This window comes from Schistocerca nitens, chromosome 4 (assembly GCF_023898315.1).
Source record: "Schistocerca nitens isolate TAMUIC-IGC-003100 chromosome 4, iqSchNite1.1, whole genome shotgun sequence".
Lineage (NCBI taxonomy): Eukaryota > Metazoa > Arthropoda > Insecta > Orthoptera > Acrididae > Schistocerca > Schistocerca nitens.
In genome coordinates, this window is record NC_064617.1 from 945,491,888 (window position 1) to 945,519,527 (window position 27,640).

Here is a 27,640-nt window from a genome sequence, read left to right on the forward strand (position 1 = left end):
TGAATCTGGACCGTTTCCTTTGATCCTCGTTGACTCCGTACCTAGAGCAACCTTATTTGACAATGTTCTACTGTCAATTCGGGAACATGTAGAGTATGTCTTCTTTGGTGTCCGCAGAACGGTGTGTTCCTAAACACTTGTGCTGCATCTGACGTCAGACCTGCCACAGACGGCGTCTGATGCTGCTTTATAGAGCGGGTAAGCCTCTGTCCTCCACATTCTGCGATCAGGTGCGAATGTCTACATTATCCCCTACTCATGGTTCAGCGTCCGTAGGCGATAAAGAAAACAGCAGGTGAATAGACGTCCGGCTTCGCCACTAGCCTGATGCAAATTAAATTCACAGTGACCGGGCAATAACAACCTGCGACTTGTCAAAGTCATTTGTGTCAGTGGATTTTCTTGTTTGCGGCACTATATTGTCTGCTCTGCTTATAAACGTTCGTTATTGCCACATGTGCCCCAAAGGCTACCTGGCGGCACTGAATCTGGTGTCATGTAGCGGTATAATGCTTTTCCTTATGTGTAATCCGTGATATTGGACGGCTAACCCCCTGACGTATACGCCTTTTCGCACACGGTATCCCACGAAAAGAGATTTTCCGTTTACCCCGTGACGAGGTGAACATGGAAACCATAGTGACACCATGAGATCGATAACAATCCCATGTGTTAGGATCATACGATGTACCTCGGAGAAAAGGCGTGTTACGTTCACACAAATAAAAGTTTCAGCTGGTTAAGCCTCCTGACGTACTATACGGTGAGGAGTATTAGCGATTGAAGCAAAATGTCTTTCGGTGATTTACACTATTACTTCAGTTTCTTGGAGTACTTATACAAACTAAATATATTTCTAAGATTTGCTGAAAGTTTTTGAGCACTAACAAATCAAACATCGATTCCGCTCTATCTTTCAGGCCAATGTATTAGATTATACGAAGGCCTTAAAACTTAGTAGTGACAATATAATAAGAACATTACTTGCTCCTTCCCTAGCAGTCTGTTATCAGGTACACACTGAAGAAAGGTTAGCAGGCCTAGCTTGAACATCGATACTCAGATGAGAGAGGCATTAGAGATTTTAGGTGCAAAAGAAAACGTTACCTAATTCTGTAGTCTCACTGTTCATACAGCTTATACTAGCCGCTGCTCATGAAAAGACGTAACGAAACCAGTAACAAGGCAAGATGTTTTAGAATTATTCGTAACAATTTTTTATAAACTTCTAAAGTACTATAATAAAAAGTCCAAAGAAATGCATACTAGTTTTTAATGATGACTAAAATACTGAGAAGCTAAACGTTTCCTGGCACTAACAGTCATGTTCAGGTTAAAATATTCGTGGAGATACTTACGTTCATACCGACTGTCCTTTTCAGAAGAGTGAATGGGATATGCCATACGTAAGGAATTAATTATTACCTCATGTACTTCGTCTTTAGAAAGGACAAGAGACAATATGGAAAACAACATATAGAAGTGAAGAATTCCTATCTTATATTGTGCTTAAGCAATAAAATTATACCTTTCTCGTACACACAAAAACGATACAGCCATCCATTAGAAAGGCACTTAATGCATCAGTGTGAAATGCTATATTTATAAAATATTCCTTGTGTTCGGGCTTATGTTGTAATAAACAGCCATTCCAACAACTAACAATTTGAAACACACTTCTATTGATTTGTTCACTGTCATTTAAATGTCAAACACATGATATCTCCCTGTCAAACCAGATACGAATATACAAGACAGAAGACAGCTCTTTCAGAAACTATAACATGAAATGAGAGTTAATATAACTACTTAGCATATTTACCAAAAATGAGGAAACATTTTAAGCGAGTAATGGGTTATAGCTAAAACAGAACAGGCGAAATACAGATGGTATTCTTCTTATCTTTATAAGCTCAGTTTCATTTTCTAAGCTTTTGAGTAACGAGGAATCATTCTTCTGAAACGCTCTTCGTGAAATTGCGTCACGTGGTATTTCAACCACAAAAGTTCAAGAGCGATAGATGTAGACGGTGTAATGGTTAAGGAACTGAGACAACATTCGGCAAAAGCGGAAACCAAATTTCATGAGCTTATGTTTCAAAAGTCGCATAGCTCAGTGTAACGCCATGTTCATTAGAAAGACTTCCCTTCCTGCTCTAATTAGCTGAATCTAAGTCTCTATTTAAGAAGGTACATCAAAAACTGGTCTTTCCGCTAATCTAGGTAGCCTAGATAACTCAAGAGTTTGAATATGCGCGCCGATACTACGTGGAATTAATCTACAGTGATCAAAAGTAACCGGACACCTCGTTGTGACCTAGTGTCCCATCCTCGTCTTTATAACGACTCGAACTCTATTGGGCACACTTCTAATGAGATGTCTGAATGTTAGTGGAGTAATGACAGTCCGTTATTCCTTAACAGCCGAATTCAGAAAAGGTTCTGATGCTGGATGCTGGATTCTGGAGCGAAGTCAAAGTTCTAACTCATCACCAAGGTGTTTCATTGCCTTCAGGTACGGACACTGAGAAGGCCAGTCCTCTTGATGAATGTTATTGTCCACAATCCACAGCCTCACACTTGGTGCTTTATGGCTGGATGCATTGTATTTTTGATACAGTTCTTATCTCCGAAATGTTCCTCTACTTTACGCACTAAACCACATTGTAAAGTATGTTCATATACCTCCTTGTTTAGCGTTTTCTTAACCACAGTGAAGGGACCACATTATAACCACGAAAATTATCACCATATCCTAACACAAACTCCTCCGTACATCATTAATCTACATCTACATATATACTCCGCTAGCCACCAAGCGGTGTGTGGCGGAGGGCACAATTCATGCCAAAATCATATCCCCCCCCCCCTTCCCTCCGTTCCATTCGCGGATTACGCGAGGGAAAAACGACTGTCTGAACGACTCAATACGAGCTCTTATTCTCCGTATCATTGAATGGTGATCATTGGGCGATTTGAAAGTTGGTGGTAATAATATATGCTCTACATCCTCGGCGACGATCGGATTTCGGAATTTAGTGAGCAGCCCCTTCTGTCTAGCGCACAGTCTATCTGCAAGTGTGTCCCACTTCAAACTTTCTAGACATTTGTAACGCTCACGCGATGGCTAAATCTACCACTCATGAATCTTGCTGCTCTTCTTTGGATCTTCTCAATCTCTTGAATCACACCCAACTGGTAAGGGTCCGATACAGACGAAGAATACTCCAAGATTGGACGAACTAACGTATTGCAAGCTATTTCCTTTGTTGAAGGATTGATCGCTTCAGGATTCTACGAATAAACCGCAATCTAGAGTTTCCCTTACCCGTTACTTGTGTAATCTGATCATTCCATTTGTGATCATTTCGAACAGTCACACCCAGATACTTGACGGACGTTACCGCTTCTAAGGACTGGGCATTTATTTGGTACTCGTACATTAGTGGAGATTTTCGCCTTGTTATACGCAGTAGGTTACACTTACTTATATTGAGAGACAACTGCCAGTCATTACACCACGCATTTATGCATTTATTTTCTGCAAATCCTCATTGATTTGTTCCATCATCGGCAAACAGTCTAAGGCCGCTGTCAATACCATCAACCAGATCGTTTATGTAAATCGTAAAAAGCAGAGGACCTATTACGTTGCCCTGCGGCACACCTGAATTTACGCTTGTTTCTGTTGAAATCACCCCGTTCAGGACGACATACTGCTCCCTATCTGTTACAAAACTTTCTATCCAACTGCGTATGTCATCGGACAGAACTTAAGCGCGCACTTTTTGTAGTAAGCGACAGTGCGGAACTGAGTTGAACGCCTTTCGAAAGTCGAGAATTATGGCATCAACCTGGGAGCCGGTATCAAGAGCCTGTTGTATATCATGGCCAAAGAGGGCCAGCTGTGTGTCGCATGACCGCTGTTTACTAAAACCTTGCTGGTTTCTGCAGATGAGCTTCTCAGAGTCTAGAAAGGTCATTGTGTCTGAACACAAAATATGTTCCATGATTCTACAACAAATCGATGTCAGTGAAATTGGCCGGTAATTATGCGCATTCGATTTTCTACCCTTTTTAATAGATTGCTGTTACCTGGGCCTTCTTCCAATCCCGGAACTTTCCACTGTTCCAATGATCTCTGATAGATGATGGATAACAATGGTGCTATATTTGTAGCATAGTCAACATTGTATCTTACGGGGATACCGTCTGGGCCAGATGCCTTCCTGGCGTCTAAGGATCTCACCTGTTTTACAATCCCAGATACACTAAACACTATGTCAGCCATCCTTTCGTTTGTTCGATAATTAAAGGGGGGAATGGTGCCGCAGTCCTCCACAGCAAACGAGTTTTTGAAACGTAGGTTTAGAATTTCGGCCTTCTGTTTATTATTATCCGTTACATTATACGTAGTGTCAGCAAGAGAAGGTACTGAATTATTTGTAGCGTTCATAGATTTTGCGTGCGACCAAAATTTTTTTGGGTTATTTTTAGAATCTGCAGATAAAATATTGCTTTCAAATTCGATAAAAGGATCTCTCATTGTCCTCCTGACAGCTGCTTTCATTTCCCATAATTTCGGTTTGTCAACTGGGCAGTGACTACGTTTAAAACGACTGTGCAAAATTCTCTGCTTTCTTAGCAACTTCCTAATATGTTAGTTGTACCAAGGTGGATCCTTTCCCTCCCCTATACTTTTGCTAGGCACATACTTCTTTAGCACATGGGTGACAATACCTTTAAATTCCAACCAAAGATGCTCAATACCTTTGTGTCCCGCGGTGAACGCTTGGAGCTGGCTATCGAGGTATTCGTTAATGACACTTCTATTTCCTTTCGCAAACAAGAAAACTCTACGCTGTTTCTTTGGATTTTTGCAACTTCCACTGACATAGAAGCCACAACGACATTATGGTCGCTAATACCTTCTTCTAAATTAACTTCCTTAAAAATATCAGGTCTGTTTGTCGGCAATATATCTAATATGTTTCCATCTCCAGTTGGTTTTCTAACCAATTGCTCAAGGTTGTATGTTGAGATGGTGCTAGACGTGATGGCAGGTAACGCTCTCCAGGAATTTGTAAAACCCAGTCCCTTCGATAGGATTACCACAGGGTGCAGCTTGATTCATCACTCCAAATAACTAGTTTCCAGTCATCCAGTGTCCAATGGCGTCGCTCTTTGCACCACCTCTAGCGTCGCTTAACAATGAACACAGAAATATGTGGCTTGTGAAGACCTGCGCAACCATTATAGACATTTTTATTTTAACTCCCTACGCAGAGTCATTGTTCTAGTTGGATCTCGGGTAATAGTTTGGAATTCACGAGTGACGTTTACTGCTGATTTCATGCAACTCTTTACACCCACCCTCCGCTACATTCAGCTGTCCCGTTCGTCAATGCATGAGGTCCGCCTGGTCTTAATTCTCTGTGGTTGTTTCTTCGCGTTTACACTTCACAGTCACATCACCATCAGTCGACTTGTGCAGCTTTATAAGGCTTGAAGTGTCTCTGACGGCTATGTTACTCTGGTGACGTCCACAGCGTAGTCCACCTTCGAAGTCACTGCTTTCTCCTGAGCGACTAATTCTGGTGTTACTGCGTTTGTACTGACGTTATAGAAACATGCCTCCTTTTGTGCTGTCGGGTCTACATCTGGTGACATCTTGTGTATAATTCCGCAATACTTAGAGTTTTTCAGAACTTTTGATCTTATAGTGTATCTGTAGGAAGTTACCGTACATTGAAATGTCGGATGTGTTTACAGGGAACTGACAAAATATTGACCGTAAAAATTCAGCAAAGATAATAGAGTTTTCGTGATCAGAAACGTCAGCACACCATAGGCATAAACTCACGTTCTGCTTACCAGCTATCACCTAATGACACAACACAGGAGGATATTTGTATAATATTAATTTAACACAATCCGTTTTTACTTCGGCAATGCCCAGTGACTGATCCGTATATAAGAACTACATGTCGTGGTATGACGCTTTTGTGTGCAAATGGGCTAGGAAAAGTATGTTCTGTATGAAATTCGGATATTTGTGGTAGGCCTAAGAACTATGGGACCAAACTGCTGAGGTCATCGGTCCCTAGGCTTACGCACTACTTAATCTAACTTAAACTAACTTACACTGAAGATAACCCACACACCTATGCCCGAGGGAGGACTCGAACCTCCGACGGGGGGTTGTGGTGTGGAGGGGTGGGAGGGGGGAGGGGGGAGCTGCCGTACGAACCGTAACAAGGCACCTCAGACAGCATGGCTACCCGGGCAGGTTGTGTATGAATCCAACCAGTAAACCACAAACAAATTTCGTTCACGCACAACATCAGTCTGGTCACGGTTACCGACTGCGAAAGCCAGTAATTATGGGGAACTATTAGACCAATACATTAACTATTCATGCTGCTAAGTTTATAAAAAAACTGTTTTTATTAGACTTTGAGACAGTTCTGAGGAATGAATACTAGAGAATACGTTAACAGTGTATTTACGGCTAATGGCTCTGAGCACTATGGGACTTAACATCTATGGTCATCAGTCCCCTAGAACTTAGAACTACTTAAACCTAACTAACCTAAGGACAGCACACAACACCCAGTCATCACGAGGCAGAGAAAAACCCTGACCCCGCCGAGAATCGAACCCGGGAACCCGGGCGCGGGAAGCGAGAACGCTACCGCACGACCACGAGATGCGGACTTTACGGCTAATCACCAGAGTTTGTATTGCCGGTTTAACCAAAGTATCCGAAAGTACACTATTAATCAATCATGCCGAGAAAACCTGAGAAATTAGAAAATAAATTTAAATACACACCCATCCCAGATCCTAATTCACACAGAAATACAAACACATATCTCCGTAAAATTTCTCAGTTATAAAGCTAAGTTCACGCGAATCGAATTACGTAATGATCACTACGAGGAAGTTTCAAGATACATTATTTCTATTTAGATCTGAAGGTAAGGCTTTTCATGTACATGTATGTAGATCCAGATGCCGGATTTGGCCACAGCCGAGACGGTTAACAAAGCTGTGATGGAATAGAAAGTGTTAAAAAAACAGTCTTCGTTTGAGGTGTAATGATTTTCTGAAGTCTGTTGAAGTGTGGTGGAGACTTTAATCAGTGGGTTGTGATCAGTGCTACTTTGGTAGGGATAACGAGAGGTGACTTCGATATGTTTCCGCGGCATCGCTCCAAATCTATCATGTAAGAGTGTTAGGTAACGGCTCACGATTGTTCCATATCTCCATATCCTACGTGTTGTTGTTGTTGTGGTCTTCAGTCCTGAGACTGGTTTGATGCAGCTCTTCATGCTACTCTATCCTGTGCAAGCTTCTTCATCTCCCAGTACCTACTGCAACCTACATCCTTCTGAATCTGCTTAGTGTATTCATCTCTTGGTCTCCCTCTACGATTTTTACCCTCCACGCTGCCATCCAATACTAAATTGGTGATCCCCTGATGCCTCAGAACATGTCCTACCAACCGGTCCCGTCTTCTGGTCAAGTTGTGCCACAAACTTCTCTTCTCCCCAATCCTATTCAGTACTTCCTCATTAGTTATGTGATCTACCCATCTAATCTTCAGCATTCTTCTGTAGCACCACATTTCAAAAGCTTCTATTCTCTTCTTGTCAAAACTATTTATCGTCCATGTTTCACTTCCATACATGGCTACACTCCATACAAATACTTTCAGAAATGACTTCCTGACACTTAAATCTATACTCGATGTTAACAAATTTCTCTTCTTCAGAAACGCTTTCCTTGCCATTGCCAGTCTACATTTTATATCCTCTCTACTTCGACCATCATCGGTTATTTTGCTCCCCAAATAGCAAAACTCCTTTACTACTTTAAGTGGCTCATAACCTAATCTAATTCCATCAGCATCACCCGACTTAATTCGACTACATTCCATTATCCTCGTTTTGATTTTGTTGATGTTCATCTTATATCCTCCCTTCAAGACACCATACATTCCGTTCAACTGCTCTTCCAAGTCCTTTGCTGTCTCTGACAGAATTACAATGTCATCGGCGGACCTCAAAGTTTTTATTTCTTCTCCATGAATTTTAATACCGACTCCGAATTTTTCTTTTGTTTCCTTTATTGATTGCTCAATATACAGATTGAATAACATCGGGGAGAGGCTACAACCCTGTCTTACTCCGTTCCCAACCACTGCTTCCCTTTCATGTCCCTCGACTCTTATAACTGCCATCTGGTTTCTGTACAAATTGTTAATAGCCTGTCGCTCCCTGTATTTTACCCCTGCCACCTTTAGAATTTGAAAGAGAGTATTCCAGTCAACATTGTCAAAAGCTTTCTCTAAGTCTACAAATGCTAGAAACGTAGGTTTGCCTTTCCTTAATCTTTCTTCTAAGATAAGTCGTAAGGTCAGTATTGCCTCACGTGTTCCAGTGTTTCTACGGAATCCAAACTGATCTTCCCCGAGGTTGGCTTCTATTAGTTTTTCCATTCGTCTGTAAAGAATTCGTGTTAGTATTTTGCAGCTGTGACTTATTAAACTGATAGTTCGGTAATTTTCACATCTGTCAACACCTGCTTTCTTTGGGATTGGAATTATTATATTCTTCTTGAAGTCTGAGGGTATTTCGCCTGTTTCATACATCTTGCTCACCAGATGGTAGAGTTTTGTCAGGACTGGCTCTCCCAAGGCCGTCAGTAGTTCCAATGGAATGTTGTCTACTCCGGGGGCCTTGTTTCGACTCAGGTCTTTCAGTGCTCTGTCAAACTTTTCACGCAGTATCTTATCTCCCATTTCATCTTCATCTACATACTCTTCCATTTCCATAACATTGTCCTCAAGTACATCGCCCTTGTATAGACCCTCTATATACTCCTTCCACCTTTCTGCTTTCCCTTCTTTGCTTAGAACTGGGTTTCCATCTGAGCTCTTGATATTCATACAAGTCGTTTTCTTATCTCCAAAGGTCTCTTTAATTTTCCTGTAGGCAGTATGTATCTTACCCCTAGTGAGATAATCCTCTACATCCTTAGATTTGTCCTCTAGCCATCCCTGCTTAGCCATTTTGCACTTCCTGTCGATCTCATTTTTGAGACGTTTGTATTCCTTTTTGCCTGCTTCATTTATTGCATTGTTATATGTTCTCCTTTCATCAATTAAATTCAATATTTCTTCTGTTACCCAAGGATTTCTACTAGCCCTCGTCTTTTTACCTACTTGATCCTCTGCTGCCTTCACTACTTCATCCCTCAAAGCTACCCATTCTTCTTCTACTGTATTTCTTTCCCCCATTCCTGTCAATTGTTCCCTTATGCTCTCCCTGAAACTCTGTACAACCTTTGGTTCTTTCAGTTTATCCAGGTCCCATCCCCTTAAATTCCCACCTTTTTGCAGTTTCTTCAGTTTTAATCTACAGGTCATAACCAATAGATTGTGGTCAGAGTCCACATCTGCCCCTGGAAATGTCTTACAATTTAAAACCTGGTTCCTAAATCTCTGTCTTACCATTATATAATCAATCTGATACCTTTTAGTATCTCCAGGGTTCTTCCATGTATACAACCTTCTTTCATGACTCTTAAACCAAGTGTTAGCTATGATTAAGTTATGCTCTGTGCAAAATTCTACAAGGCGGCTTCCTCTTTAATTTCTTAGCCCCAATCCATATTCACCTACTACGTTTCCTTCTCTCCCTTTTCCTACACTCGAATTCCAGTCACCCATGACTATTAAATTTTCGTCTCCCTTCACTATCTGAATAATTTCTTTTATTTCATCATACATTTCTTCAATTTCTTCATCATCTGCAGAGCTAGTTGGCATATAAACTTGTACTACTGTAGTGGGTGTGGGCTTCGTATCTATCTTGGCCACAATAATGCGTTCACTATGCTGTTTGTAGTAGCTTACCCGCATTCCTATTTTCCTATTCATTATTAAAGCTACTCCTGCATTACCCCTATTTGATTTTGTATTTATAACCCTGTAGTCACGTGACCAGAAGTCTTGTTCCTCCTGCCACCGAACTTCACTAATTCCCACTATATCTAACTTTAACCTATCCATTTCCCTTTTTAAATTTTCTAACCTACCTGCCCGATTAAGGGATCTGACATTCCACGCTCCGATCCGTAGAACGCCAGTTTTCTTTCTCCTGATAACGACATCCTCTTGAGTAGTCCCCGCCCGGAGATCCGAATGGGGGACTATTTTACCTCCGGAATATTTTACCCAAGAGGACGCCATCATCATTTAATCATACAGTAAAGCTGCATGCCCTCGGGAAAAATTACGGCTGTAGTTTCCCCTTGCTTTCAGCCGTTCGCAGTACCAGCACAGCAAGCCCGTTTAGGTTATTGTTACAAGGCCAGATCAGTCAATCATCCAGACTGTTGCCCTTGCAACTACTGAAAAGGCTGCTGCGCCTCTTCAGGAACCACACGTTTGTCTGGCCTCTCAACAGATACCCCTCCGTTGTGGTTGCACCTACGGTACGGCTATCTGTATCGCTGAGGCACGCAAGCCTCCCCACCAACAGCAAGGTCCATGGTTCATGGGGAGGATATCCTACGTCACTGGTTCCAAATAACATCCCTTATTTCCTAGAGTTTGTGTCAGTATTCTTCGGATATTATTGCTGCTAATGATGCCAAACAACAAAATCAGACAATTATCGTACCAGACTTTATGATCGCCACAGGTAGTAAACAGAATGCGTGAATCCTTATAATTCAGTGATATTTTTAGATTTCCAGAAAGATTTCGAGACCGTTCCTAACAAGCGTCTTCTAACTAAACTGTGTGCCTTTGGAATATCGCCTCAGTTGTGCGTCTGGGGTCGTGATTTCCTGTCAGAAGGGTCACATTTCAAGTCATCGAGTAAAACAAAAGTAATATCCGGCGTCCCCCAAGAAAGGCCCTCTATTGTTCCTGATCTATACTAACGAGATAAGAGACAATCTGAGTAGCCCTCTTAGATTGTTTGCAGATGTTGCTGTCATTTACCGTCTTGTAAAGACATCGGATGACCAAAACGAATTGCAAAATTATTTTGATAAAGTATCGGTATGGAGCGAAAAGTGGCAAATTACCCTGAATAAGGAAAAGTGTGAAGTTATTCACATGAGTACTAAAAGAAGTCAACTAAATTTCGATTACAGGATACGTCACACTAACCTGAAGGCTGTAAATTCAACTAAATACTTAGGAATTACAGTTACAAATACCCTAAATTGGAATTATCATATAGATAATGTTGTGGGTACAGCAAACCAAAGAATGTGATTCATTGGCAGAACAGTTAAAAGGTGCAACATGTCTGCTAATGAGACTGCTTACACGACGCTTGTCCATCCTGATAAGGAATATTGCTATGTGGTGTGGGATCCGCATCAGATGTGACTGACGGATGACATCGAAAAATTTCAAAGGAGGGCAGGCCGTTTTGTATTATCGTGAAACAGGGGAGATAGTGCCACCCGACATGATACGTGAATTGGAGTGGCAATCATTAAAATAAAGGCGCATTTCGTTGCGACGGGATCTTCTCAAGAAATTTCTGTCACCAGTTTTCTCTTCCGATTGCGAAAACATTCTGTTGGCACCCATCTACGTAAGGAGAAATGATCATTACGATAAAATAAGAGAAATGAGGGCTCGCACAGAAAAATTTAAGTGCTCGTTTTTCCCGCGGTCCGTTAGAGAGCTGAGCTGTAGCGAGACAGCTTGAAGGTGAAACTTGCTGGCAGATTAAAACTGTGTGCCGGACCGAGACTCGAACTCGGGACCTCAGTCGGTAGAGCACTTGCCCGTGAAGGCAAAGGTCCCGAGTTGGAGTCTCGGTCCGGCAAACAGTTTTAATCTGTCAGGAAGTTTCATATCAGCGCACATTCCGCTGTAGAGTGAAAATTTCATTCTAGCTTGAAGGTGGTTCATTGAACCTTCTGTCAGGTACTTTCTTGTGAATAGCAGAGTAATCACGTAGATGTAGATAGGATCTCTCTAGCAAGCTGAGTACAGTTGTTTAAGGGCAAATGTTTCATACCTTCACGTGTAAGTCGGTAGTGACAGAGAAATGCGTGATATTGAACAAGAGTGATAGTCAACTGACTAGGAAAGGCGTCCTAGGAACAATGTGCAAAGTATATCAGTAGCGCACGGACACTCCGTTTTAATGCGTGAGCGAATCAAAGAGTCCGGAGCAGTTCACGATGTCAGGCACCCAGTTCTGTTGCGTAGGCGTAGCGTCCGTCTTGCGGTCAGTTAGAAAATGCAAAGGTCACCACAAATTGTAGGAGAATATTGCGAAATCCCTCGTAGCTAGGCTCCGTAGACTACTGTGCTGCGAAGTAACGGAAATGCGCTGCTCTAGCAACTGGCGTGTCCAAGTCCACGCCCATCGGGGACGCGGCAGAAGGACAGCCACACCACTTTCACCGCCATGCCGCCCGTCTATATAAACTGAACATCAGTGATCGGGCGGCACAGTCCAGCAGCAGAAGCAGCAGCAGCGGACATCCACCACCGACACCACCATGAAGTGCCTGGTGAGTGTGATAGAGGGACGGACAGTCATGAACATGAACGTTAGGCTTTCCACTAGAATTCCTATAATGTGCTAAGTACTCTATCCGTCCCATTACACAGGTCATCCAAGCCACCATCATTTGCAGCAAGACTGACTATATCGCGTACAAACGATACTATTTGATTGGCTACTCCTGATTCTTTATCCACCTTTTAAATTTTAATGCGTCCATCATTTGTTCTCCGACATACAAGTTGAGTAACAGGCTATACGCTAAAACCCGATGCTTCAGTTTTGTTTCTAAAGAGCTTTTGTTTTTCGGCCTTCCACCTACCTTTACCTCACTTCACAGATCACTTGTACAGCTTTCTCCAAGGTTATCTTTGGCTTCCCATTAACAACAATTCTTCGGATAATGAATACTGCCCAATCGAAAAACTAAAGGTTGTCATAGGAACCATACTCAAAGAAGGGGGCATTACATAGGCATGCAATAATGCTCGGATTGAACTGAACCAATATACGAACGTTTCACTGAGTGTCTAGGAACAAGATTTGTTTTCTGTCGGGTACAAGGGGTTGAAAGTGGGCGCTGCTATTGCTGTGTTCCTCGATTGAAAGAAAACCACTCATCTGAGTCACACAGCAGTAGTTCACCGTGCATATGAATATCAGACCCAAGGTATGCTGCAATTTACACAGCAAACATTCGGTCACTGTGAACTCTTCACTGAGTTTTGACAAATATTCTTCGGCAGTAGAATTATTGATATATTTCTAAGAATTAATGAAGGACGCTCACCACTGCTATCACAATGCCAGCGCTTACTGATTAAATGATTTAACGTAAGAGTTCAGTGATAGCAGTCTATAGAACTTTACTTCATGTCGAAAGAGCACCGCAACTTCAATGTTCTTCACATGACTATTACAAAAACTGAAAACTACGAGGTTGTAGTCAAAAGTCCATAAAACTGTTTCCAACTTACAATCCAGACACTTCAGTCAGTTCACCTATAACGCTAAGATTTATTTTGAATGAAACTGACTCACGTAGATTTTCACAGTAATTTGTTAGACAAGAAGATAATGGATTTCCAGCAAAATCAGTTTATAGCAGGACAAGTCTTGATCAGTTTGATGTAGGAAACAGCCCAAGTTGTGAAATTCAGTGGTTTTTATTTAACTGATGGCTTGTTTCGGTCGATTTGATACCTGAAACCGGTCATCAGTTAAATAAAAAGAACAGAGTTTCGCAACATTGGCTGATTTCTACATCGACAATAATGTCTACCTTGCACCATCAGTATGAGTTCCAGTTCGATGTCCTTAGACTGATAAACAGTTTTAGTTATTCTAGCCCCTCCCTGCAATATTTAGATCTACTGGTCTATCCACTGACGATATGAACGTTCGTGAATGTCCAAAAAAGTGTCCTACATTCTATCTGTTGTTCTACTGACCCTCTTGCATGAACATCAGTTATATTATGTAGTGCAGTGAAGGTATTCATCGTTTTTAGTAAGCGAGAATCATATTGGTTCATTGAGTTCTCTCTTCATTCTCTGCCCCTTTCTATGCAGTCATTTCCTACTGTATATTTGATAAATTGCACAGTTTAGAAGACTTAGTTGTCACTTTGAAAAAAAAAAAAAAAGTTTGCAGATAATAGATCTCATTTGTTACAAAACCCAGATAGTTCGTGGACTATTTTAAAATCAACAGCAGCTCCTAGTTTCCTGACTACTGCAGTTTCTTGACAGAACAAGTTAACGGTACATTTATTCGCAACATATCCGTAAAAAAACTTTCTGATGATTTCAGATACAAATCAAGTCTTGAAAATATCCTCGTATGCACATAATTAACAGTGATTCTTTCTTGTTGGTAATATATCGTGTGGTATTAGGCTGCGCCAGATTCCTAGTCAAACTCAACGTTTCGACCCGCCGTCTGAGATCATTTCCGGGAGTCTTGTAATATGTCCAGGTGGCTCTAAAACTGACAAGTATTGCAGGAGTTTGAAGAATATGATTTGACCTAGCAACTATTACTTTACCATCAATGACAACGACTTAGTAAGCCTGCTGACGCATGTTTTGTTGATGTGTTTGTAGATCGTCCTGAGTGCTCTCGTGGCTGTGGCCCTGGCCAAGCCCGGCTTCCTGGGGGCGGGCGTCGCCGCCCCCGCCTACGCCGCAGGCCTCGCTGCCGCCGTCCAGCCCGCTCCTGTCTATGTGGGCGGCATCCACCCCGGTCTCGCTGCCTACGGCCCGGCCAACATCGTCGTCGGACCTGGCGGCTACAACTTGGACACCCCTGACGTGGCCGCCGCCAGGGGCGCCCACCTGGCCGCCGTCGCCCAGACGAGGGCCCGTGACGCCGCCATCAACGGCGCCGCCCTCGCCGCCGCCTCCGCCGCCGCCTACGGCGCCTACGGCGCCTACGCCGCCCCCGCTGTGGTCGCTGCTCCCGCTGTTGCTGCCGTCGCCCCTGCTGTCTATGGTGGACCTGGAGCTGCCTTCCTGGCTGCCAAGGCAGCTTACCATGGTTAACCTGACTCCGCTGGACAACCATTCCGTTTTATATGACACTGGAACAGATTTATATTGGCATCCGAGATTCCACAGCACAGACAAGAGGCTAATATATACTGGTTTCTGTACATAATAAATTAAAACTAGTAAATTATTTTTTTACAAGTAACACTGTGTTATTTTTCTAGCAAGATCTAACGAACCTCACCCTCGATATCCTCAAAACCCAATTTGCATTCCTAAGGATATTATAGATTCTCACATGTTTTGTACTTTGTTGCACCACAGTGTTTTTTGAAACTTATTCAAAAGCGCTGGAACCTAACGAAATCGAAAAAAGCGTACGTCTCATAGGTATAAATGTCTAAAACCCTGTGAAAAACATTCATTGGCCATTGATTTTCCTTTTGTGTTCAGGTATAGGTATTTATTAGCTGGTCCAGTATGTCAGTAGCTCATTTAATTCTATTATACTGCAGAATGATTTCTTTGTCGTCACTATTACTCTCGTGATTCATCATATTCACAAATCTGATACTGCTGTGGTTTTTTTTTTCCTTTTTGGGAGTAGGGATATAACTGACCACAACAGCATCTTTTGTGAAGTACAATTACAATTTCTCTGTTGCTTATTTGCTGCGGAAGTTCTGGCCTGCTTTGCTGGTGTAGTTGGAATACACAGTCACAAGGAACATAGATCTCTCGAGAATTCATGCTATATAATTGCAGCTACGTCCGTTTCTGCAAGACAGTCGTCTTACTATAGGAAAAGTTAGTCAGGAACACGTAATAAATGTTCTTCTGAAGCGACCTCTTACACAACAATTTAAAATGAAATTATGATGAACACAGAAGGTGAGTGAGAGTTTGGCTAACAGTACCTAAATACTGACAAAATATTGCTTCAAATACATCTCAAGTTCTTGTTTCTTGCTGTGTGTATAGGGCGTATAGTAATTCAACAAAAAGCTTGTGTGTAAGAAAAGAGGCCAGAATGCATATCGAGCGCCGGCCGGAGTGGCCGTGCGGTTCTAGGCGCTACAGTCTGGAGCCGAGCGACCGCTACGGTCGCAGGTTCGAATCCTGCCTCGGGCATTGATGCGTGTGATGTCTTTAGGTTAGTTAGGATTAATTAGATCTAAGTTCTAGGCGACTGATGACCTCAGAAGTTAAGTCGCATAGTGCTCAGAGCCATTTTTGCATATCGAGCAACAAGTCTAATCGAAACGTTTAATAAAATATCTTGTGGTACGATCTGAGAGCTAATCAACCGGAGAGGTAAAATAACTTAAAGACAATCAGACAATATCTCTACAATATTAGTGAAGAACGGGAAGAAGGTAGTTACAAAGACAATCCGGCAATAAATGTGACCATTGATGAACAGTTACTACTGTTACGATATGTCAGCAATAAAGCTAAACAATTCATTTGTTAATATGAAACTAAATACGGAAAGAAAATTGGTTTTGCGTCATATAGACCCAACAGAATTTTACGGCTAATAAAAATTGTTAATAAATAAATAAAATATATAATATCAATTTTATGGCCACGACAAGTCTCTGTACTTGTGTAGGAATACAACCATAATTTCCATTCCATCATACGTCAGATCAATAACACAAAAACAAAAAGACGTGAAATGTAGATTACATTACTGCAGCACTTATACAGAGTAACAGAATGCACGGCACTTTTTCGCGGTGTTATGGATATCAACGTGTAACACACAGCGTCATACATATACCACTATCAATCCCATTCTTTCTCCCGTTCCATGCTTCAGTATTCAAGTCAAATGACACGGGCCCGTATTTTTACTTCCGCAAATGTGTCGAAGACGAACGTTACGAGTGACATTATTAAAACCAAAATACTATTCACCCTACACAAATTACTTGCAAAAAGTGAGTTTTGCTACATCAATTTCGTGGCAGAAAGCGAATTTTGGAATCACGGAGAACATTTGGTAGCTTTATAAGAGAATAGCTTTTGCTTTTATGTGTGTGATCGTAAATACAAACCTAGGAACGTGAACTGACAACCTAAATACGCTACTGAGCTCAAAGCTACGTCATTTACATGAAACTAAAATGAATCCCGCGTGTGTGAAAACCGATATCATTGATAAACAAGTAAATAAGCAAACCAATAATTACACATTCAGCAGATTCGGTCAGTGCTAACTGTTTTAAAAAATCTTAACTGTATAAAAGAAAATAAAGCGTAATTTCGACCTGTGTAAGAATATAACCTGAAACACACGAAAATTTCTGCACTGACATATGGCCCTGGTAAAATAAATAAACTGGCACAACTTACATTGCGCAAAGGAAAAGATAAAGAAAATTACGTGTTATGAATTCACCTGCAAAATGAAGTACTGGCAGAAACAGTAACACAGAAATTCTCCGCAAAAGATAAAAATATACTGCTAAAAACTGACTACAACTGGTCCAGGGGAATGGGGTTCATAATCTTGACACAGAACGCCAATGAAACGCATGACTCAACTTCAAATGGTTCAAATGGCTCTGAGCACTATGGGACTTAACAGCTGTGGTCATCAGTCCCCTAGAACTTAGAACTACGTAAACCTAACTAACCTAAGGACATCACACACATCCATGCCCGAGGCAGGATTCGAACCTGCGACCGTAGCAGTTCCGGACTGCGCGCCTAGAACCGCGAGACCACCGCGGCCGGCATGACTCAACTTATCAAAGAAATAACTGTAGACTCTAATATGAAAATTCATTTAATCGAATAACTTCCATGGTAAAGTAAATTAACTCAGAAGATCATCTGATAGAATAATTACCAAGAACTCGACTGTAACGAGGGTGAAATGGACCAACAATACAAGTCTACAAAAGTAAAACAAACTTTTTACCTCATCAAATAATTCCTTGCTTTTCGTTTCAAAACCTTTTTTATGTCCGTATGGTTTCCAACAACTGTCGTGAGTCACCATTCCTCTTCGTAATATATCTGCAACTCACATAGTTCCCAGAGATCGTTCATGGATTGCACTCTACGCTCCATGAAGGCCAATCTGCTGCACACAGCAGCTATCCAATACTGATCGTCAAGGATTCTACGACTCCACGATGCTGCCATGGGAGGCACAGATACTGTTGCCTAACAACTGTTTCTGTGACCACAATTCTTCAGAAATATCGTTTTCCTTCTCAAATATTAACACAGCCGTCTTACAGCTTCTAATCCTGAAAGTAATGGGGTTTAAAAAGCTGATTTATGAATAAGAAAGGCGGCTAGGTCCAACAATACACGCCGCATAAAAAATCTCACTTTCGCTGTTTTTGCAGAAGCGAGTCCTGAAAAAATGGCCGTCAGTTGCAGTTAGAACCAAGATTTGAATACAGTAAGAAAGTTAAAATATATGTAGGTTGCTGTAGCTATGTAGAGACGAATATGCTTGCACAGGAGCTGCATCGAACCAGTCCTCAGACTGAAGACGACAACAATCAGATTACTTTATCCTTCCCCTATACTTCGCTTCCTAGGCGTGCTCCCAGGTATTTAATAGTCGTGACTGCTTCCCATAACACACTTCCAACTGTGAAATTAAACAACAGTGGGACTTCAATTCGTGCCAAATACTTCACGTTTGTTTGAGTAGTTGGTCAATACTTACTATATTCTAAGCGTGTATTCTGTGCACATCTTCCTATATCTAGCTCTGATGTTCTGGGGACTTCCCTCAATAGAGCAGAATCATCCCTGAACCACTTCGTAAGTTTTTTTTTCATCAAGTAATTTTCATATATCGTTCATACTAGTGGTCCTAAAGATTACGTTCGGGATAGGTTTAAAGCTACTTTCAGATCTGATCGTCTGTCCCCTTTAAGAACGAAGCAATAAATTATCCCCAGTGATTTTGTTGAATGGGCACAAACTGCAGGGAACGGTGCCTATTGGAGTAAGGACTTAACCCAGCAGTACTGTGTATGGATGTGGTACAACCCTGATGATGAATTTCTATAGTTAATTATTAGATGACATGTCACACTGATTTGTGGTTCCATGTAGCAGCTACAAGATGTCATCAGAGTGGCACAAGTGAGTTTTGTGAGTTTAACTGACAATACGACTTCGTGAGAAGCTGTTGAAACAAGTTTGAGCATGCTGCGCTTGTGAACGCCACACACACACACACCACTCTAGTCCCACAAGAGGAAAAAGTCAAGATAGCTGTTTTATGGCATTTTTGTATGTCAGATATGATATGTGATCGTACAGTTAATAGCAAATATTGTTTTACGTGGGCTGTTGTGGGCCACAAGGGGACAAGGTGCGGGCATTTATTCATCAAGTACTTGATGAGGGGCGAATTGGTTACGATGATGGAGATGAAGAGGGTGCTGTTATTGTCAGTGATCGCGACACATGATAAGAGCTGGAAAAAGATGAAAACGGTGAAATTAGGTCAGTGACATTTATTACCTGGGAACAGATGGAACGAACAAACGGGGAAAAGGATTTTTACCACGTAATATTAGAACAACGTCGCATATTATTACCCGCCTTCCAGGCGTCGTTTGTGATACTAAACAATAAGCTAAATTTTTATACTTTCTTGTATTATTGAAGGAATTGTTTTGTTTACAAATAATCTCATAGAGTGTCAGAGAGAGATGTTTCATAAGAAAAAGTAATAAATGCTTTAACCAAACACGAAATGAAGGCAGTGGATTCGTGTACTTCAACAGGAACTTTCAAGGCAACTAGATTGCATTTCCAAGACCTTGAGGCACCTGAAGGAATTAGAAACAAGATTATTTGGTCTACTATGGCCCCTGTAATCTCCCCCCTCCTTCCTAACTCGAGCTGTCGTCCACAATAAGCAAAGCGTTTTACGAAAAATTTGAGAGGAGGGAAAATTACAAAACACTTTCTAGTTTACTAAGCCTTTTGTGTAGAGTTGGCTCCAGTTCTTCTTGTCTAGGGGGTCTGATTTTTGAAACTGACATTCTCACTTTTTAGGTCCTCATCGTAGAACTGATCTAAATAAATTTGAATATTGTTGTTGCAGAATTTTTTTTTTGTTACATTAATATGTTTTGTCACTTTTTAGTATATCATACAGTCTTTTGATTTTTCACAGTAACAAAGCCGAAGTTACACTGTCCACCTAAAACACAAAAATACGTTCGATCACATCAGAGGCATGCTTACTACTCCTTCACTCTGCGATGCTAACTATATTCCAGAGAGTTTACAATTATTCTTGACAAATGAATTTCTATTAAATTCTATTATTATTTTGTAAATGAATCCAGAAATAAACATAGTATACAGTACTAAATTGCATAATTGTCGTGCGGGATTAGCCGAGCGGTCAAAGGCACTGCAGTCATGGACTGGGTGGCTGGTCCCGGCGGAGGTTCGAGTCCTCCCTCGGGCATGGGTGTGTCCTTAGGATAATTTAGGTTAAGTAGTGTGTAAGCTTAGGGACTTATAACCTTAGCAGTTAAGTCCCATGAGATTTCACACACATTTGAACATTGCGTAATTAATAATAGAAATTTTAAGATCGCCAAATAATCCGTAATTTTAAATGTTTCTAAAAAAACAATTTTTAGTGTAGCTTCAAAGCCATTGCTGGTATCGACAACTACTGTCGATGATAAGTAATGCTAGAGGACGATGTCGCGTTACACCCCGCACCCTAAAGATCGCGCTCTGCTCGTTTTGACTACCAAGATACTCGAGCAATCAGGAAGGAAGTAGAAACAGTGGTTCCAGTGAGAGACATTGTTGACCAGTTTCTGAGTAACTGCAACAAACATTTCTGTCAGTGAATATGTTACAATGGATGAGAAATCAGAAGCAAAAGACTCAAAATTTTCAAATGTTAGGCGACCAGTCATTGATAACATTCAGTTTTATTGATATCGCCGTGTATTAATATTATACAATAGTATTGGTCCATAGTAACAGCAAATATTCAAAATATGCAAAAAACTAGATGGGGTGTTCTACACCCCACAGACCACTAGCGTTAGAATTCCAGGCCACACCACAGCCGGGTTAGAGAACGAAACAGTCGTATGAACACAAGGCCGGAAATTCATTCCAATGGAGGTACAGTCGTGGACAAGACGAGCGAGATTAGGATTTCGTCACCTAAATCGGTAAAAATGGAACCCTACTAGTCTTACTACCCAACCCTTAAAACCCGTTTACCACGAGTACAGGTAGACATAAAAGCAGAAATGTATCGCACTTCCTGCGGCATACGGTCCCTTGGTGGTGCAAAAAAGTGAGCTATGTCAACGCAATCTAAAGATACAGCCGTGTATATAAAGAAAATTTACGCGGAAGGTCAAAAAATGGCTCTAGTACGAGGGTTGTTTTTTAAGTAAGGGCCGTTCGCGCGTATAATCCCGTAGTTCGCACGGACGCCGCAACAAGCCACCGCGCCACTTGCCGGCATCCTTCCCGTTCACACTGATGCAAGTTTCAGCTCTGTAGCTGACGTGTACGCATCGCTGTGCTACTTTATAATGTTTACGATTATTGAATCGCCCGCCGCGTGTGAGATACGGTCAGTGATACGTTTTTTGACCGCGAGAAGCCTATCAGCTGCAGAAATTCATCGTCAGTTAACAGAAGTTTATGGCTTGAATGCAATGAGAGAAGGTAAAGTGCGTCAATGGGTTAGAGAGCTTAAAAATGGCCGTCAAAACGTCCATGACGAATAACGCTCAGGCCGGCCCTCTGCGATCACTGATGATTTGGTGGCTGCAGTCGAAACAAAGATTCGTGAGGACAGAAGATTCGCAATTTCCACTCTTTGTTTGGAATTTCCACAAGTTTCAAGATCGGTTTTGTACAAAATTGTGTCTGAAAACCTAAAGTTTAAGAAACTGTGTTCTCGGTGGGTACCCAGACTCCTCACAGAGGACCAGAAAGGGAAGAGATTTGCCACTTCATTGGACTTTTTGATTCGTTACGAGGAAGAAGGGGATGACATGTTGAGTCAAATTGTCACTGGAGATGAAACATGGGTATCCCATATCACTCCCGAAAGCAAGCGACAATAGATGGAATAGCGACACACAACCTCACCCGTCAAGGTCAAAGCCAAGCAGACGCTGTCAAAGTGCAAGATTATTGCAACTGTGTTTTGGGACCGGTGCGGTGTTTTGCTAGTGGACTTTATGCCACGAGGAACGACAATCAACTCAGATGCCTACTGTGCAACTCTAAAGAAGCTCCGCAGAGCAAGTCAAAACAAAAGGCGCGGCATGCTGACAAAAGGAGTTTTGCTCCTGCACGATAACGCTAGGCCTCACACCTCTCAAAAGACTCTGGATTTGATTGATTCTTTTGGCTGGGATGTTTTGGAGCATGCACCATACAGCCCCGAGCTTGCTCGTAGCGATTTTCACCTTTTCCGGTACCTGAAACACCATCTTGGCGGGCAGCGCTTCAATGACGACGATGAAGTGAAAGCGGCCGTGAACTCTTGGCTGCCGGAGCAGGCGGCCGAATTCTTTGAAGAGGGAATTAAAAACCTAGTTGTACGGTATGACAAGTGCTTAAATAAACAAGGCAACTATGTAGAAAAATAGGTAAAAGTGTGTAGAATCAGAAAATAAAAGTTTTTTTACAAAAGTATTTGTATCTTTTTTTAAAAATAAAAACGGCCCTTACTTAAAAAACAACCCTCGTACTATCCGACCAAACTGCTTAGGTCATCAGTCCCATAGACCTAGAAATACTTAAACCAACCTAACCTAAGACACATCCATGCCCGGGGAAGGATTCGAACTGACGGCGCAAGAAGCCGCGCGACCCGCGATATGACGCCGTTGAGCGCACGTCTAACCCGCGTCTGCAAGCTGTTAATATCATCTGGCGTTACTAAAAAGTTATTCACTTGTGGTGAATGATTTTCTGCGCAGTTCATTTAAGATAGAATAACTAAAATACATTTGATGTTATGGAAGAGGAAGGACGCCTAATTCATTTCCCCTTGTCTTTATTTACGATGTTACATTCGTAAACTGAGCATACGTACAATCCATAACCACACTTTAGCGCCGAGTCATAGTCACAGATATGCGAATAAAACACATTGGCTTATACTTGAGGTATTTCGTTTCCCACGAAGTGGTGGCAGACGATGCTGTGGCGTCTTCGAACCGCGAGATTTATCTCAGCACATCAGCTGAGCGAACGTTTTCTTCCTGCTGCTAGTCTAATGGACAATAGCAACACCGTAGAATACGTTTGACAACTATTTTATAATCGATTTACGTTCTTGAATGGTTCATAATTATGTTAGTAAATCCACTCGATATTTTTATGTCCTTTAAATTACATTTGCTACATGATTCGCACTGAAGACGTAGGAAATGTATGTTATTTGGTCCAGGAAGCACGTTCCAACAGAAATTGCTGCTTACATTGACATTTATATTGCGGATTAGTCGTCTTATCCACCACATTGACAACGAGGATGCTCTGTTTTGCTACAGTTGTTTCATAGCTTATTGGTATTGTGTTTTGGTGGCGTTGCCAGTTTACATACTGCGCCTGTAACACACAATAAAAGAGTTGGATGCCTACAGTGATCAGTCTTTTTGAAAAAATGTTTGTTGCGATCGTAATTTACGTAACATGCTCTTCGATTTCCAATTAGACAGTATGTGGAAAAATGTATTACCATGCTAGTCCTAGTTTCAGACATTGTCTGACAGAAAATGTAGGTATGAAGGAGTCAGTGAAAGCAATTATTCGCCACTATAGCAAACTTTTGAATCCACTGTACACTTTAATTCTCTATATTGATTCTGAGAGTTCTGTAATTCCTCTTGTTATTTACTGTCTCACTGTCATCCGTTAGAATAAAATAGTTAATATAGTCTTACACATGATTGAAAACAGTCTGACAAATTTCGGACAGTTTGTCAATTTCACGCCTGTGCATACTATGTTGGTAGCACTTCGTCGCCTTGCCTGTTATCCTGTGTAGCAGTGCGGATCAGCATAACGAAAAGGCGAGGGCCTCGCTCGTTTTGCCCACGACTGTACATCTACTGGATGGCGGAGATAAAGATTTTTAACAGTCACTCTGTTATCAGCGCCAAGCAGGTGTCCCACCAGCGCGGTGTGATACAGAATACGGTGCGGAGCATTTTCCACGACAACTGCCATTAGCTCTGTTACGCACTTACAACGCGCACAGGCCTCATTACCTATGGACTTTCCTCCAGGTTGACAGTTCTGTCACTTGTTCGTCGCATAGGCCACCAGGGTGCTGAGATTACTGTCATTCATCCTGTTCACAGTAGATGCTATCTTTACGAACCACGGTATCGTCGACTTTCCCAAGCCCACCTAGTGTCTACAGAGAATGCCCATGTTTTGAAGGCATCAACAATCAGTACCAGTTCAGCCTCCAAGTGTGGGAGGCGATTGTTCGTGACCGCGTCGTGGGACTACCCAACCTTCCACAACGCCTCATAGATGAGGAGTATCTGCATTCCCTGCGTGTGATACTGTAGCCCCTGCTGGAAGACGTCCCTGTGGTGGTACGACGGTTAATGTGGCTTTTACATGAGGGTACTCCAGCTCACAGCGTTCATGATTGTGGAGTAAAAAACTGTCAGACCATTTATAGCCACTTTCAAGGAGACTTTACGCATCTGGAACAGAATTCCAGCCATATGTCCATAAGACCACTTCTTTTCAATTCTATGCACTGCATACGACTCACGACATTCAACAAACACAGCAACACACAGATCACCGCTGTACGCTGCCTTATGGTTCTCATGGAGTAATACAGCGAGGTCCACAGGAGTACTATTGTAGAATTCTATAGGTAAGAGGTTTGTGGCTCAAATGGTTCAAATGGATCTAAGCACTATGATACTTAACATCTGAGGTCATCAGTCCCCTGGACTTAGAACTACTTAAACCTAACTAACCTAACGACATCACAGAAATCCATGCCCGAGACAGGATTCGAACCTGCGACCGCAGCAGCAGCGCGGTTCCGGACTGAAGCGCCTAGAAGCACTCGGCCACAGCGGCCGGCGAAGAGAGTTGTGGCCTGCAAAGAAATGGTAATGTGTGAGTACAAAACGTTATCTCTAATTCTACAACTGACTGACAGCAATGATATGGGGCTGTATCACGCTCACCTGAACGACAATCCTTCTTGGAAAACAGATCAATCTGTAACTTACCTCTGTTGTGTAGTTTTAGTAGGAGTGCAACGTCACACACGTGTAGGCGAGCTAATCGGCCGCCTAGAATTGGTATGAGGGGAGATGAATTTCCTTGTGTGGCTGAGGACTAGCAGTGTAACTTCAGGGCCAAGGTCACGTCGGGTCTGCTGCGTCAGTCAGATGCAAAAGGTTGTAGCAAAGGGCGGCATGTGGGTAAATCGCAAAGCTGAGAATTTCGACAAGGGTCACCTCCTTAAGGGGATACGGAATCGGATTTTGGGTTAAAAAATCGAATTTTTTTTATTGGCGTATTATATTCTGCCATGTTTCCTCTTTAAAATGACGTATCATACATAGCTCTACTACAATTATAACTATTTTATTTTTATATATTTGTGAGATCGGGTATTGCGCTTTAGTTATACACGTCTCTCGTGGCTGACCATGAACTTTTTGGCAGTACCTTTAAAGTGACATGAATTCAAATATCCCGGTTTCCAGCGACTATTTATACACTAGTTGCCCGAAAATGTTTCTCTCTGGTTTCCTCAAGTTACTCTTTGACTTTGTGGCGGGACTGTTTTGTAAACAGTGTGATATAAGAAAGTAGTTGTTGTTGAGTTATTTCGTATTTAGTGCTTCATTTTTCGCAGTGAAAATGCCTAGAGCTAAAGCAAAAGTATTTAAAAAGCGTGTGAACTGGCAAAAGAAAAGAAATAATGATTCATTAGCAAAGCAAAGCAGTTCATCATCATCACTGTTGGAAAATGTGAATCCACTTATTACTGATTTGCCGAACGAACTTACACCAAATGAAAACAGTGCTTCTCATAAAAAACTAAGAGATTTGGAAGAGAAATATAATTTACTTGATAGAGGGAATGAAGTTTTTGAACTCATTGATACGAATATATTGTGTGAAGCTCTTGAAAACAGTTTGTGCTGCAAAAAATGTCATGGAAACGTTTCTCTGAAAGTAGAATCCCATGTTGGCCTGGCTGCCCAGTTTAATTTAATATGCAGTGTTTGTAAATACAGCTGTAAGTTTCCAAGTTCGGTTTCAGTAACTGTAAATAATGGATACAAGAAAACTGAACTTTATAGTGTAAATATTAGGTTAGTTTATGGATTGCGAGCAATTGGTAAGGGCAAAGCAGCTGGTGATATGCTATGTGGTGTTCTAAATCTTCCAAGTGCACCTTCAAAGTTTGAAGCTTACAATTATGTACTAGGATCTGCAGTTGAAGATGTAGCACAGAAGTCAATGCAGGTTGCTGTGGAAGAAGCAGTGGAAGAAAATGACGGCAGTCGTGACCTCACAGTGGCGTTTGATGGCACGTGGCAGAAAAGGGGCCACACCTCCAACAATGGTGTTGTAACAGCAACTAGTGTTGATACTGGCAAGGTTATTGATGTTGCAATAATGTCTAAATACTGTAGGTGCACAGGCAGGCTGAAAAATGAACACAGTGATGACTGTATTGCTAATTATTATGGTAGTAGTGGTGGCATGGAGGTTGCTGGGGTGAAGAAAATTTTTCATCGCTCTTCACAGTGGTATAATGTTCGCTATGTCAAATATCTGGGAGATGGTGACTCTAAAGCATTCAAAGAAGTTTTGGAAAGCAAACCATATGGGAACAGTGTAAGTATAAGCAAACTTGAATGTATAGGACATGTGCAGAAGAGAATGGGTGCCAGGCTGAGAAGGTTAAAATCAGTTATGAAAGGGAAAAAACTAGATGATGGGAAAACCTTGGATGGCAGAGGAAGATTGACTGATTCCATAATAGACCACATTCAGAACTGCTATGGCCTTGCAATCAGGCAAAATACAGGCAATCTTGAAGAAATGAGGAGAGCTATATGGGCTTTATATTTCCACACCGCATCCACGGATGAGCATCCACAACATGGTTTGTGCCCCAAAGGTGAAAACAGCTGGTGTAAATACAATAGGGGACTAACAACAGGAGAGAAATACATTCACCACCACAGTCTACCATCAGCCATCATGGCAGAAATAAAGCCCATTTTCAGAGATCTGGCTGACAGAAGTCTTCTGATGAAATGTCTTCACGGAAAAACGCAGAACCCCAACGAGTGCTTGAATAGTGTGATATGGCATCGTCTCCCAAAAACAGTGTTTGTCGGAATTAATACACTACATTTTGGTGTGTATGATGCTGTGGCAACCTTCAATCTTGGAAATATAACTAAATGCCAGGTCCTTCAAAAGTTGGGTATGTGTGTTGGTTCCCGTACGGTACGTGCTATGTTCTTTTTAGATCAGCACAGACTAAGGCATGCTGATAATATAATCAAGACATTAGTGAAAAAAGCAAGACAGGTG

General features: G+C 41.7%; 1 protein-coding gene across 1 annotated transcript in view; it reads left to right on the forward strand.

Annotated features, from left to right (window-relative positions):
* The window catches only part of LOC126252822 (cuticle protein 18.7-like), a 175,529-nt gene extending 160,284 nt beyond the window's left edge, over window positions 1-15,245 (forward strand). Inside the window, exon 3 of the mRNA XM_049953764.1 lies at window positions 14,888-15,245. Within this exon, the coding sequence (XP_049809721.1) occupies window positions 14,888-15,094 (207 nt within the window). The 3' untranslated portion in view covers window positions 15,095-15,245. The remainder of the gene's footprint in view (window positions 1-14,887) is intronic.
* Window positions 15,246-27,640: the final 12,395 nt, after the last annotated feature.